Source organism: Bos javanicus, chromosome 9 (genome assembly GCF_032452875.1).
Source record: "Bos javanicus breed banteng chromosome 9, ARS-OSU_banteng_1.0, whole genome shotgun sequence".
In the NCBI taxonomy this organism is placed as follows: domain Eukaryota; kingdom Metazoa; phylum Chordata; class Mammalia; order Artiodactyla; family Bovidae; genus Bos; species Bos javanicus.
This window is the reverse complement of record NC_083876.1, coordinates 44,965,805-44,980,979: the sequence shown is the minus strand read 5'-3', so window position 1 is coordinate 44,980,979 and position 15,175 is coordinate 44,965,805. Positions and strand designations below refer to the sequence as shown.

At 37.2% G+C, this 15,175-nt stretch overlaps 1 protein-coding gene across 4 annotated transcripts in view; it reads left to right on the top strand.

Moving 5' to 3' along the window:
- The window catches only part of LIN28B (lin-28 homolog B), a 142,458-nt gene extending 127,587 nt beyond the window's left edge, over positions 1 to 14,871 (top strand). For all 4 annotated transcript variants that reach the window (XM_061427716.1, XM_061427717.1, XM_061427719.1 and 1 more), the window contains one exon: positions 10,022 to 14,871. In XM_061427716.1, the coding sequence (XP_061283700.1) occupies positions 10,022 to 10,382 (361 nt within the window). In that variant the 3' untranslated portion in view covers positions 10,383 to 14,871. The remainder of the gene's footprint in view (positions 1 to 10,021) is intronic.
- Positions 14,872 to 15,175: the final 304 nt, after the last annotated feature.

Sequence of the window (15,175 nt, the reverse complement as noted above, 5' to 3'; positions counted from 1 at the left end):
TCGGAGTTTCAGCTTTAGCATCATTCCTTCCAAAGAAATCCCAGGGCTGATCTCCTTCAGAATGGACTGGTTGGATCTCCTTGCAGTCCAAGGGACTCTCAAGAGTCTTCTCCAACACCACAGTTCAAAAGCATCAATTCTTCGGCGCTCAGCTTACCTCACAGTCCAACTATCACATCCATACGTGACCACTGGAAAAACCATAGCCTTGTCTAGACGGACCTTTGTTGGCAAAGTAATGTCTCTGCTTTTGAACATGCTATCTAGGTTGGTCATAACTTTCCTTCCAAGGAGTAAGCGTCTTTTAATTCCATGACTGCAAAGCAGTTGATAAGTAAAAAGTACCCTTAGAACTCAGCTTTAGCAAATGGTCTGGATACTGAGGTTTGGAAGAGGCATATGCATTTCCTCTGCCAGTAGTTTTAGGGTTTAGAGTTCACGTTAGTTTTGTCTTCATAAGACTGACCCATGCTAACACTAAGCCATACAGAGCCATCCAAACATCTAGCATTTATTCACCAGAAAGAATTGAATGGCGGTTAGACTCAGTTAGCTTTTTAAAAATAGCATTGAAAACCAATCCTTAGGGTGGTCTAACCTGTAAGCAGGTAAAGAAGCAACAATTAGAACCGGACATGGAACGATTGACTGGTTCAAAATCAGGAAAGGAGTATGATAAGGCTGTATGTTGTCACCATGTTTATTTAACTTACATGCAGAGTACATCATGTGAAATGCCAGGCTGGATGAATCACAAGCTGGAATCAGGATTGCCGGGAGAAATAGCAATAACCTCAAATATGCAGATGATACCACTCTATGGCAGAAGGTGAAGAGGAACCAAAAAGCCTCTTGATGAAGGTGAAAGAGGAGAGTGAAAAAGCTGGCTTAAAGCTCAACATTCAGAAAACTAAGATAATGGCATCTGGTCCCATCACTTCATGGCAAATAGATGGGGAAACAATGGAAACAGTGACAGACTATATTTTCTTGGACTCCAAAATCACTGTGCACAGAGACTGCAGCCATGAAATTAAAAGATGTTTGCTCCTTGGAAGGAAAGCTATGACAAACCTAGACAGCATATTAAAAAGCAGAGACATCACTTTGCCGACAAAGGTCCATCTAGTCAAAGCTATGATTTTTCCAGTAGTCATGTACAGATGTGAGAGTTGGATCGTAAAGAAGGCTGAGCAATGAAGAATTGATACTTTCTAATTGTGGTGCTGGAAAAGACTCTTGAGGGTCCCTTGGACTACAAGGAGATCTAACCAGTCAATCTTAAAGGAAATCAACTCTCAATATTCATTGGAAGGACTGATCCTGAAGTTGAAGCCTCAGTACTTTGGCCACCTGATCCAAAGAGCCAACTCATTGGGAAAGACCCTGATGCTGGGAAAGATTGACATCAAAAGGAGAAGAGGGCAGCAGAGAATGAGATGATTAGACAGCATCACCAATTCATTGGACATGAGTTTGAGCAAACTGGGAGATGGTGAAGGACAATGAAGCCTAGTGTGCTGCAGTCCATGGGGTCACAAAGAGTCAGACACAAGTTAGTGACTGAACAACAATCTATTATACATTTTATTTATCTCTAAGTTTAAAAAAAAAACAGAGTAGGCAGGAGTAATTTTATCAGTGGCAGTCTTTTAGATGAAATGTAGTTTAAATTTTAGAGGTTTTAAAAATTCCATGGGTAACATACTTTATAAAACCAGAGATCTTTTTTTTATTTTATATTAATTTTGTATTTAATATCCAACAGAATTTGGCCATTAGAAATATTTGGCCATTAGAAATATAGGAATATATCTACAGGAAACAAGTTTATATGGTTTTGAGAATATTTATAGATGGAGGCAACAGAAATGGAGAATTAAAAGAATTATTATGAGAAGTCAATAAATATTAATTGGTGATAATAGTGAAATTTAGAGAAAGGAGCAGTTGATTCAATGGCTGTAAGTTATCACCTGTTTTGATGATATGTGTGCATACACATTTAACACATAAGGATGAACTAAGAATTGAGTAATGGCGTCAGAAACAGAGAAACTACTTTGGAACCTAGACTCCATAGATTTTTGTAGTCTTTTCCTACCAAAATAAGCAGGAGACATCCCTGGTGGCTCAGATGATAAAGAATCTGCCTGCAATGCAGAAGACCCAGGTTTGATCCCTGGATTGGGAAGATCCTGTGGAGAAGAAAATGGCCACCCACTCCAGAATTCTTCCCAGGAGAATTCCAGGGACAGCAGGGAGCCTGGTGGGCTACAGTCCGTGGGGTTGCAGAGTTGGATACGACTGAGCAACTGACACACACAGTGATGATAAAAAGATGTAGGTTTCTGTGCTGTTAGAATCAGAAGTTTCAGGGAATCATTTTTAGTTCATAGTAAAGAAACAAGATCCATACATAATCTTTTTCCTCTCTCCCCTCCTCCTTTCTGCCTTCTTCCTTTCCAGGCATCAGTGAACTGTTGAAACAGTGTTTGGGGAATATTTGGTATTCAGTTTTGAACTACATTTCTTGTGGTTGGGATCACGAGGTGATCTCTTGGTTAAAGTTGTCAGTGGTAAACTCTGTTTTGTATATAGTGGTGGTTCTCAAGTAGCTGCTCACTATCAACAGGGAAGTTTTTTAAAAAGTATTGATGCCTGGGGTGTGCCCTCAAAGATTCTGATTAGTGGTCTGCAATAGGACTCAGGCATAGGTATTTTTTACAAAGCTTCCAAGGTGGTCCTAGAATTGCTCATGTGCAAGTAAACTGTTAGATGACTGATAATAATAATGGTCAAATTATAAAATGGAAATGCAGCTTTAGAATTGCTCTTTTTTCTTTTTCAATTGTACAAATAATTATAAATTTTCTGGTTATTTTAAAAAGAAACTATAAAGAACTTATGGAATTCTTATATGAAACTTCCCCTTCACCTTACATCTACTCTCTCCAGATGTAACCACTTTCAGTGGTTTTCTGTGCATCTAAAAATGCATACACTTACTTGTTTTTGTTTGTTTTTTTTTTGGTAAAAAATAGTTTTTGTTTTATTGTGGAGATGATAAACTATCTTTACATTTCATGTTTAATAAGAGAAGAATAAGACAATAGCAAACAGAACACAAAGATTTTTAGGAGGTGCTTGGTGACAGTGGTTCAGAAATCATTCATTCAACATTTACTCCTTTATTATACTTTAAGAAAAATATTTGAGTATGTCTCTGTGTCAGACGTTATTCCAGGTACTGGGAACATAACAGTGAACAACAACAACAGAATACTGTACTTGAAGTGGAAAAAATACAATAATAGAAATGCATACAGTTACTTGTATATAGTGTTTTTGAAACATAAAGGAGATCATACCTTCTTTTATATATTATTATGTGTTTTGCTTTTTCCACTTAATTTATCTTGGAGATCTTTCCATGTCAATACATAGAGATCTACCTTATTTTTAAAATATTCTTTTACTTCATTCCTTTTAATATCTGTAGAGTGTTTCTCAGTTTATGGGCTTTAATTTCTTTCCCATTTTCACATATCTAGCTCACCGTTACAGAGCAAAGATCCTGTAACCAGACTACCTGGTTTTGACTATAAACATTTATTCTTGTTGGTGATATTATCATTTTAATTTTTCAATTTTTTTACCAGTATGGACAACACTGTAGTTAATATTTTAGTATCTAGATCATTGTGCTTATCAGTGAATATTCCTGTAGGGCAAATTCCTGGAGTTAGAGTTGCTGGCTCAGAGAGGACACATATTAATATTTTGAATTATGCTATCACATTTTCCTCCAAGAGCAATTTATATTTGCGTCAGCCAGTAGAATCTCATTGCAGTTTGTACTTCACGGCCTGAATACATTGTTTATATCACAGTGTGATCGCATGGGCACTACAGTGGCAACTACCGCATGGAAACTGCAGTTCCAACTACAGTGATTGGAATTCATTTTCTTTATTTTGGCTGGAATTTCTTTGAGTTACTTTAATAGCTCTGAGTATAGCTTATTAACCTGAAGTTCCAACTTAGGGTCTTAAACATATGATTAAGAAGAACAGAAAAATTATTTACTGATTTTTTTTTTTTAGACAAAAACTTTGGACAGTAGAAGAGGAGTAGAAAGTACAAGAGGAGTAGGAAAAAAAACTGGGCATTGGCAGTCAAAAGTCTGGCCTGGATTAGTTGCTGCTTTTCATTTTACAGATGGAAAGAGAAGCTCACTTCCCCACAGCACAGTGACAGAACAATAACCAAGTCTCAAGAAAAATCAGCTTCAAATCCGTGTGTTTGTTGATGTTTTAAATTGAGGACCCTGTATTTTTTAGATTACATGTGATAACATTTACATCAATATTGTTGGGTATAATGCTTTTATATAATGAAAATACAAGTGTAATGTATTATTTTCAGGTAAAATTTCCTTCTCTGTATACTCTCCGAGACTTCATTTTCTCATCAATACACTGTTTTGCTTTTTTAATAAAGAGCAGTAAGCTGTGAGTTTTTAAAGTAATTTTTATTCCTTTATTTATTTTTGGCTGCGCTGGGTCTTCACTGCTACATTGGCTTCTCTCTAGTTGTGGTGCTCAGGCTTCTTTTGTTGTGGAGTGTGGGCTCTGGAGCGCACAGACTTCGCTTGTGGCGTGTGGGCTCAGTAGTCGCAGCTCCCAGGCTCCAGAGCACAGACTCAACAGTTGTGGCGCATGGGTCCCGCTGCTCTGTGTCACGTGGGATCCTCCCAGACCAGGGATCACACCCATGTCTTCTGTATTGGCAGGCCACTTCTTTATCACTGAACCATCAGGGCCTGATACACTGTTGATATTGTAGTACCTACTTCATAGGGTTCAGGGGAGAATTCAATTTTATTTTACATATTCAAAACCTTTTGCACAGTGTCTGGAATGTAGTAAGCTCTTAATAAATCGAACTTCAGTATTCCTATAATTATCATTTTAACTCTCTTTTAACAGTATGTTCAGCCTTGTTGTGACACCCCTTTACCTTCTAAGGGTAAGAGAGACAGATTCGTAGGCCAGAAGACCCCATTTTGTCTGAAAGTTTCCCACCAACCTAAATTCACAACTGGGTATAGCTTATTCACTCCATAGAACCCCCCCCAAATACCAAGAGGAGAGTTAGAAAACGTTGATGAACCACATTTCCTGACTTTTCTTTACCCCTCTGGATTTCCATTTTGAAATTTGATTGATCTTTTCTTTCATCTCTCTTTTCCAGGGATTTTTATGTACTCCTTTCCTGTATTTATCCCTCCTTCCTGCCCTATTGTCTGCACTTTCCCACTTTGTTCTCTTTCACTGAGACTGCCTTACTTATGTTCTCTCAACATTTCCTTCCTCTTTAGAAGCCTACAGATCACTGTGTCTTTATCTTCTTTTTCTCTTAATATTCATTTATTTGGCTGCACCTGGTCTTAGTTGTAGCACACGGGATCTTCAGTTGCTGCATGTGGGATCTAGTTCCCTGACCAGGTATCGAACCCGGACCTGCTGCACTGGGAACGTGGAATCTTAGCCACTGGATCACTAGGGAAGTGCCTGTATCATTATCTTTAATGCCTCCCTCTTAGCTCTCAGAATATAAGTTTCTGTATATCTTCTTATTAAGACTTTCAAATATTTAGAAGCACCTACATTGTATTTTTTTTTCCGTTACATTTTTAGACAAAACTGGATTTCTGTCTATGTAGTGTCACTCCTCATTTTTTAAAATCACTTTTGGGACTTGTTTTAATGCTCACATCATAACATAAAATTCATTCAAATTAAACTGATTTGGAGGGGTTGTGAGAGTGAACAAAAGAGACTAGTACCATGCAGAGCTTTGTATAGAGAATATGGTGTGATATTATTTGTGAGCTGTTCCATTTTGGTGTCAGTCTCTAGGGAAGGAAGTGGTTTCCTAATGGGGTGTGATCTGCACTCTTAGAAATAGTGATTGGCATTGAATGATTAAATAGAAAAAGAGAATACATACCACTCCTCCCCTTTAAAGCTAAGCACGTATATACTGAATGTCTTTTCATCATGGAAGGCAGTCTGGCCTAATCATAGAACGAATCTGAAAAGCTAAGGGAGTGAATTAACTATGCAGATCAAAATGCAAGGAAACCAAAATGATGCAGTGTTCTTAAAAGTAACTTTCAGAACCCAAGTAAATGTAGTGGTAAATGTACATATGGAATATAATGGAAGACCCCATTTGAAAAAAAATGAAATCCTGACATGAGGCCCTTGGTAAATGAGCGAGCAAGTGGCTCCCTGAATTGGAGAACAGTGTGCATTCCACAATGACTGATGAAATTGATGTGTCTGTGGGAGAGCAGCTCTATTACTCAGCCTTTAACCTATTTTCTCTCTCTTCAGAAATGAGCTCCTAAGTGGGTGTTATCCTCAAGGAAGTGAGTTTAATTCAAAAGGAGGTATTTTATAGATGGGCAAATTTAAGAATTCACTTTGCACTTATAGGAGAGAAGTATGTGGAAAAGCATTATTATAAGTAATAGGCTTATACTTCTCAAAGATGCCATTTTAGACTATATATTTGGGGACCCTGAATTTGAAGCATTAATGAGTAACTTTTATTGTTTAATTTTGCATTATCTCTGAGAAATACCACCAAAACAGTATTGAATCTGCTTTGTAATATTTCATTAATTTATTAAAGTATAATAATAAATAATTTAATTCTAAAATGATTTTTTCCCCTTTAATTTTTGAAGATATGATACTGTTCTTCCCTGACATAAGTATTTGTTAATTACTGAAAAAAATAAAAGCCCATCTTGTAATCACATTATTCTAAAATTTACAAGATAATATTGATAAATGGAGAAGCACGGTGTTCGTTATCCTAGTTTTTGCTATGTTAAAAAAAAACTCTATTACTTATTTTAGAAGATAAAAAATATATTCCTAAATATGATTAGAATGATCAGTTCAGTGAGAGTTTTCATTTCTGTGCTACTTATCTCCTTTCAGTAAATGCCTCAGCATTTTTCCACGTATGAACCATGTCAAGTAAATTCCCTAGCACAAACTTGATAAAAGGCGAAAGAATACTGTTGTATGTCCTTTTAGCAAACATGTATCATCAAAAAATATTGCTTGATGACATCCTCCCTGAAGAATTAAGGAATAAATTTCCTTTTTGTCCATAGACATATATTATTCACTCATCGATTCTTGAGTTTGATAAAATATATTTCTAGGATATAGTATGTGAAGACTCATAATCTGAGATTTAGCCTACATGATTAATTTCATCATCATCATTAGAGTCTGGAGTATTACTGTCTTTTTGTATTTGTATTTTTTTCCATCTAACAATTGCAAAATGTCAGTTTTTTTCTCTTTGCTCTTATGCAGAAAACAAAAATTTTTGAATTCTTAACTGTGTTCAATAAGAGTTAGAAAAAAAGAACAAAAGTCCTGTCTCCTGATGTCTTTTATACCTTCTGGAAAGATAAGACAATAGCTTGGGCAGTGCAATAACAAGGATGATGAAATAGCCATTATTTATTTCATTATTTTATCGTCCCTCTAGATGATCACATCATTTTTAAATTTTCTTATTTTTTTCTATGAAAGCCTTAAATTCAATATGGTTATTTGCCAAGTATCAGAAAATTGTTTAATTGTGTAACTAATATATTATTCAGGAGGTAGAATAGAATAATGTTAAACAGATTTTCTCTGCCAACAGCTTTGGATGCACTAGGATTGCATGGGGCAATTGAGTGATAATTATTATATAATTTCATTACTAATAATTGATAATTATGATATAATCTCAATTCCAGAGATTCTTGGAATTGAGATTATATAATTGATATGGTAATGAAATTAGAGAAGTTCAAGACTATTGATGCTTCTGGTCTCAGGAGTCTCTCTTCCCAGCTTGGACTGGCTTATTTCAATAATGCTTTTATGAACAAACTAGTCTCCCTCATCCTTTTTTCGCTTCCCACCATCCACCGTCCCAATTCCAACTCTAGATAAATTTGGATCCTCTCTCCCTCCCATTGCCCACTACCAGGCTGGCAGATATTTCTTGGAGAAAGTCTTAAAATCAGACTGAGTTGCACATTATGAAAGTAGAGAGACACCAAGATCATAGATAAAGTTGAAAGAGAATCAAGAGATGTCGAGTCCTAGCACCGTCTTGCAAGTGAGATGGAGAGTTGGTGAATAGTAGAGCTAAAAACGAGTAGAAGTTTCCTGACCTTTGTCTCAAATGAGTTTCTATCCCAGTGAATTAGCAAAGTTATATAAACTAAGAGAGAAGAGAAAAAATGTTAAGGTGGCATAAAGTCCTTTAAGGGAAACATTCTAAGCCCCATCCCCACCTCAGTTTATTGAAGTGTAGTCAACAAGTAAAACTATAAGATTTTTAAAGTGTACATTGTGATGATTTGATATATATATATATGTGTGTTTTGAAAGAATTCCTCCCATCTAGTTAATTAACAGGTGTCCCAAGTGGCTCAGTGCTAAAGAATCTGCCTGCCAATGCATGAGATGTGTGTTCAATCCTTGGGTTGAGAAGATCCCCTGGGGAAGGAAATGGCATACCAGCTCCAGTATTCTTGCCTGGGAAATGGCATAGAGAGAGGAGCCTGATGAGCTATATATATAGTCCATGGGGTCCTAAAGAGTCAGACATGACTTACCGACTGAACAGTTACAATAACAACAATCCTATGTATACCTCCCAGTAGGTTAATAGTAGCTTGTTTTGGAAATACTTGGCAATATAAGTTACTAACTTTCTAGTCTCACACACACTAGCTGGCTAGTTAATTACAACTAACTCGTTTGTCATGATCTTAAGCTGATTCCCAGTTACCACCTATTTTGCTTTGATTTTGTAAAATGACCTATTGTGTGTATTTCATGATGAGAATTAATGAAATCATAAATGTATTTGGAAAATAAATTTAGGATAGAAAAACCCTTAAAACATTTCATTTGTAGACAAATTTTGTATTACATAACTAGGTAGATTAAAAACCTTCACAAATATAAAAATACATTTTCTCTTGATGTTTTATTGTTTTTAATATGAAATTTTAAAAGAAAATCTGATTGAAATATATCTTCCAAATAACTTCTCAGCTTTTAGAATCTTAGTCAAAATTTCAAACATAGTACAAGCTGTGCCCCCAGTGTGCATTCATTTATTAATTAAAGATGGATTTATATTTATCTCAATTTAGAATTTATCCTGAAGGAAAACTTAATTTCTTACAGAAAGAAAGTTTTTCCCGTTCCTGAACTAGCATCAACCTTTATTAATCTCACATAGGTTTCTATCTAGAAACCTACGTGAGCATTCTTCTGAATAGCATTTCTGAATGCTATTTCTGAATTCTGAATAGCATTCTTCTGAATCAGACACTTTTTATTTTGCTCTAATATTACTTGATAATTTCCCAGATATTCACCATAGATGTCTGACTTTTTATTTATCAAATTTCGCTGCACTCATCTGTGCAAAACGAAAAAAATTCCTCCAGTTCAACCAGTTTCTATAGCCAAAATAATTAACAACCGAAGAACTGTTAGACTCATAAAATTTAATTTGCTCTATAATTTTTCCATTTGCTGATTGAATTGGTGTTGCATTTTAAGTCAACTGCTGGATTTTTAAACTTTTGTTCAAGCTAGCTGGTTGTTTTTTGTTGAACGCAGCTGCCCTCTAATGGACTAAACTTCCTTTACAATAACCTGACTCAAATATCAAGGAGTCATTTATCTGTGGAAGTGATTAGTCTTTCATGCTTTCAGATTCTGGTTTTTCATTTTTGTGTTTAGTACAACACGGTTTGTGTGTGTGTGTGTGTGTGTGTGTGTGTGAAGAAGGCATACTGAAATCAGCTGATCTCTTTGACAGTCTTATATTTTAGCATATTTTTGATTTCTGACATATTTTATGATATACCTGCTCCTACTTAAGAGGTTTTTCATTGTTCTTGCTGCAGATGCTACAACTGTGGTGGCCTTGATCATCATGCTAAGGAATGTAGTCTACCTCCTCAGCCAAAGAAGTGCCATTGCTGTCAGAGCATCACGCACATGGTGGCGAACTGCCCCCACAAAACTGCGGTGCAGCCGCCAGCCAGTTCTCAGGGAAGACAGGAAGCGGAGCCCCAGCCGTGCACGTCGACGTTCCCTCGGGAGGTGGGGGGAGGGCACAGCTGTACATCATTTCAGGAGGCGAGGTCCGAGCTCTCAGAGTGGCCAGGCAGGTCCCCTCAAGAAGCTTCCTCCACCAAGTCGTCTGCAGCACCGGAAGAACAAAGCAAAAAGGGGCCTTCCGTTCAAAAAAGGAAAAAGACATAACCCTTCTTTAACGTATCATTTTCTCTCCCCGGTTGGGAAGTCTACCTCATGCAAATTCAGGGGAACAGTATTTCACATACAGCAGCTGACCTGGGATTTTTAACTACTGTTGAGGAACTGTGAATGTTTTTAAACAGACAAATCACTCTAAGCAAATTACCTTGGAGCAGGGTGTCATGTGTTATGTGACTCAGAGAATGAGATGCTGTTATCTGTATGTACACGTGTGAGAGGGAGCGAGCCTGAGTCTGTGTGTGTGTAGGAGAATTTTCTTTATAATGTAGACATATATATAAAGAGGGCTTGTCTTTATATATGTGTGTATGGAGATACAAGCACACACCCTCCCTCACAGAATTGGACATCCCGCAAGAATTGAAAGCCCACAGTGAAGCATTTTTAGATGGTTTTGAAAATAACCCTTGGAATTTTTCTTGAAATACCATTCCCTTTGTATTACATTAGAGAAAAAAAAGACTGTTACCTTTTATGTGAACCAAAGGATATACTTCAGATCTCAGAGCTGCCAGTCATATGGTACTAAAGGTTTTTAAAACATCAGTTCTCCCGAATTTGGGATTGCCTCTTTTTCTTGGTATCTGTACAGTGTATCCCCCCACCCCACCCCTTTTCAAGGCAGTACCTTAACTCCATATGCCTCCGACTGCCGTTTAAGCTTTTTTGAATCTGGGATACAAACCAGAAAAGACAATGAATGTGTAATCTCTGTGCCGATATTTCAGTGTTTCCAATTCCAATGTTTTGATTGTAAATTAGATGCCTATTCAGAGAAATGAAGGGGGAGGGCAATGTATAAATGTAGTGATGTGATTGTTTTCAGTGGTATTTTGATACCAGCTCATTGTAATCTCTTACATGTTGTGAGGTTTTTGAGGGACTGTGGCGACAGCAGCTCCCCTTGACTAAGTCAATCCTTCTAACCATCACTTCGAGCAGGGGCCTCCTTGTTTACTACTGAAGACCTTGGAGGAAAACTCCAGTCATTGGGTGTATGTTTTTGGTGGCTGTTTTTATTCCCCCTGGAGAGTTACCTAACTTGTTTCTAAAACAAACACACAAAACAGCACAGTAAAATGCCAGGGTTGAGAATGAATATTGAGTGGATGCTCACAATTGCCCATGATGTATGACCTTGAATAATACGAAAAAGCATCATGTTTGGTGGCAGGCGACTAGAGTGATGAGCCTGGGGAGAAAGGTTCCCAAACCTCTCCTACCAGAGAGCGAAGTGTTTTTTATACAATACAGTTGATCTTACGAGAATTCCCTCATGACTGCTACTGAAGGGACGAATATGGGAGATTCGGGATGAGCATTCAGTGATGGAGACAGAGACAGTAGTGTCGATGGCTAGGGGCCAACCACAGTATTGATCCCTTCAGCTTCCAGTCATGAAAAACACTCATTTTGCTGTCATCCTGGTTCTAGATCTTATGGGTGAATTTTGGGAACATCTCTAAGAAGGTACCAAGTAGTAGTAAGGCTTAACATTGGCAGTAAATAGAGTCTTGTATAAGCCTGTTGGTGTAAGCTCAGATAATCAGAAACAGAAAATAGCATGATTCAAATGAGACATGTTCTGCTGAACAGTTTCTGCTCCCTCCCAGCTTGTCCTGCCGAGGGAGACTTGTTGTACGGTTTTGCCCCCGTTTCAGCAAGCAAGCCACGCGGAAGGAGAGCAAGCGAGCCTGTGGCTGGGCCACCAGCCCTTCCCAACTCAGCTTGAGTTGACAGTGTTTGTGAGAGTCTCCATGGGATGTACTGAAATCTCAGTATGCTGTGATGCAAAGCTTACCTTTGACGATATTGAATGTGATAAATAGCTATAGAAAAGTACTTCCTTGCCTTATGTGAGGAGTGTAAGCTTATTTAAATTATGTAGACAAATCAAAGTGGCATTGCTTAATTTTTAGCAGGTATAATAAGCAGGTTAACAGTAAAAATGCAAAATGTAATAAGTCACTTTGAAAATTCAAACCAAAGTTCCTTGACCTTATTAGAAATAGGAAATTATGGACTTGAGAATTGGACATTCCCTGTTTACATATAAAAAGTTCAGAGCTGAGATCACGATTTAAAAAAAGAAACATTTTATAACTGTGGACCTTATGGGTGCAATTTGAAATCACTTTTCAGCATCTCACCAGACTGAACTAAGCACATACCAAACCTATCTTTCATGAAAAGTTGGGGTTTATTTTTTATATAAGAATATTATCACTATTACATAAACATACTCAGGACAAAGAACTTCGCTCAGGGAACATACCGTATAATAATTGTTGTTTCTTTACAGAATAGTCTACAGTCCTGCTTACTCAAAACAAACCAAATAACTTAGACCTTTATGTAAGTATTATGTACTGATGTTAGTAATAACTACCTCTGAGTTTGACATAGATCAAAATGTCCAAATATCAATTATCAGCTCTCCTTTTTTAATTTCATGTGAAAATTACTCAAGGAGACTTTCTCCACTCCTTTCAGATGTGAATATCACTGACATAAGCACAGTGTCCATTTACATGGGTGAAATATTCTGTTTACAGCAAAAGGCTACCTCATAGTTGATGCATAGCACACCTTTATGCTGCTCCAGCCTTACAGTGGCTGATAATTCTCTGGTACAGAATCTTTTTATCTAAAGTATAGATAGCAATTCATAACTGCATGTTTCTGACAAACACTTGTGAATAATGAAGCATCTAGTTAGCAAAGTCTCGGAGCATTTCCTTCAAGTGACCATGTGTTTAAAGACATAGACTCTTCTACTGAAGCAAAACAGAGCACACAAGTCAATCTTCGAAATAGCTGCTTTGCCCAGAGGTCGGTAGTGGGAAGAAGTCAGGAAGTGAGGTTGCTTGTATGAGTGTATGTGTGCTGGGCAAAAGTATCAAAGATGCCAATCTCCTTCGTTTGTGTCTGTGCTGCCCTGAGGCCAAGTGATTGCAGCATTGTTGTCCAGGCACATAATTAACAGCACTGGCTGCCAAGGAGTGAACGTACAGTGGACGTGCAATGCCCTTTCTAGCTACTGAGGGGTAGGATCTGTGTGAAGCATCAGTTTACTGGAGTTGCTAATGGGTTGGGCAGGAGGTCTGTGAAATAGTTCCCCTTTGACCTCTCCCCACCCACGTCAACACAAATGTAATTCCTAGGAAAAGATGCACGACCGGTCTCCTAGCCCTGTGAGCTATTCATTGCTACGTGGCAGATTATAGTAGAAACATTTTTATACTTGCATTTTTCGTCTTTATTAGAAGCCTTTGGATGTATTTTTACAGTTGAAAGATTTAGAAAGATTTTTACCTGCTTATAACTTGGAAATTTGGCGTGCAATGTATGGGAAAAGATCGAGAAACATCATGTTATTAGCATTGGTCCATCTACAAATAAATACAAAGGTGTTTCTATTGCCGATATATATTTTTTTTGGCCCAGTTTTATTTTGCACCAATGTGGCCCCAAGTTACTGCTAGTTGTATGTAGTTTGTGAATAGGAACCCATAAGTGTTAATAGACTTTGTAACTTTCACTGTAAGATGAGTTATACAGGACATGGAAAATCTCATTAAGTCTTAAAGATAATTTAAATTAATTTATCTGTTTTCTCTAAGAAATGTTTATCATAAAATATATATGTGTATTTCCCCTTTGGTTATAAAATTTGGGAAAGTGTGTACACGTGCAGCTGCACGGACTTTAATTTTCTAGATGTCTTAATGAGATTTATTTGTTTTAGGGAAGAACAACTTGTTACAAGCATCAAATTCTGTCTTACATCGCTGTCAACAGCCTCTTGCAGATGTGGTGGTTGTGTGATCTGTGTCATAGTTCAGTTAGAGTGAGAGGTTGACCTCTGAATCATTGTTAAATTGTCTGTTTGGAGCAAAGCTGCAAAGTTATGGTCAAGTACTGTACAGTGAGAAACTATTGCAACGTTGAATATATCTGTGGCTTCACATGTGTGAGAGTTAACCAGCTTGAAAATGATGGTGTTGACTACCTCTTGAATTACTTACAGCTACCAACCACTGGCACCCACCACCAGCTGGCTTTAATTAGTATGTATTGCTTTTTTGGTATTAACAACTTTAACCACAATAGAGACCAAAGTGAACACTGATTTCTATATGACTTTAATATGGTGTTTTATCTAGTGTTTTATAATTATCCTGTGTAGTCTTTAGATGACCTCATTGTCCATTTTGGCTCATGTTGTTTACAAGTGAAAATAAAAAACACTTGAACTGTATGTTTTTAAAGGACAAAAAAGGAATAGATGGTCGGAATGGCGTTTCACTTGTGTACAGTCATCTCAATGGACTACAAGTACTGTTTGCCTTTCTGCAGACCGTGGATTTTATATTATCATCTCATGGCTAGTGTCTTATTCTGTCAATTATGGATATTTTGAGGTTTAAAGAAATTACTTGATTAAAAATAAAACATATAACGTTGGCATTTATGATGAGTGTTGGAGAGTTTTCATGATTTGTGTGATGGCTAAATTTAATGAATGGGTAAAAAGGCTACTTAGTATTTACACCAAAATGAGTATCAATTAAATAGTTTTAACACAGCCTCAAGTCACAGTGATTTTAAATATAAAACTTAGCTGTGACAGTACAGATGGCGAATAAATTCCACCTTAATGAAGGAGAAAAGGTGGGTCCTGTCCTCATTAGGAATCATCCTTTGTCAACCAGCATGGACTGTGCAAGCTTGGTAATCAAGACATACTTCTGGGGTCAGGAAAAGTAGCCTGGAGC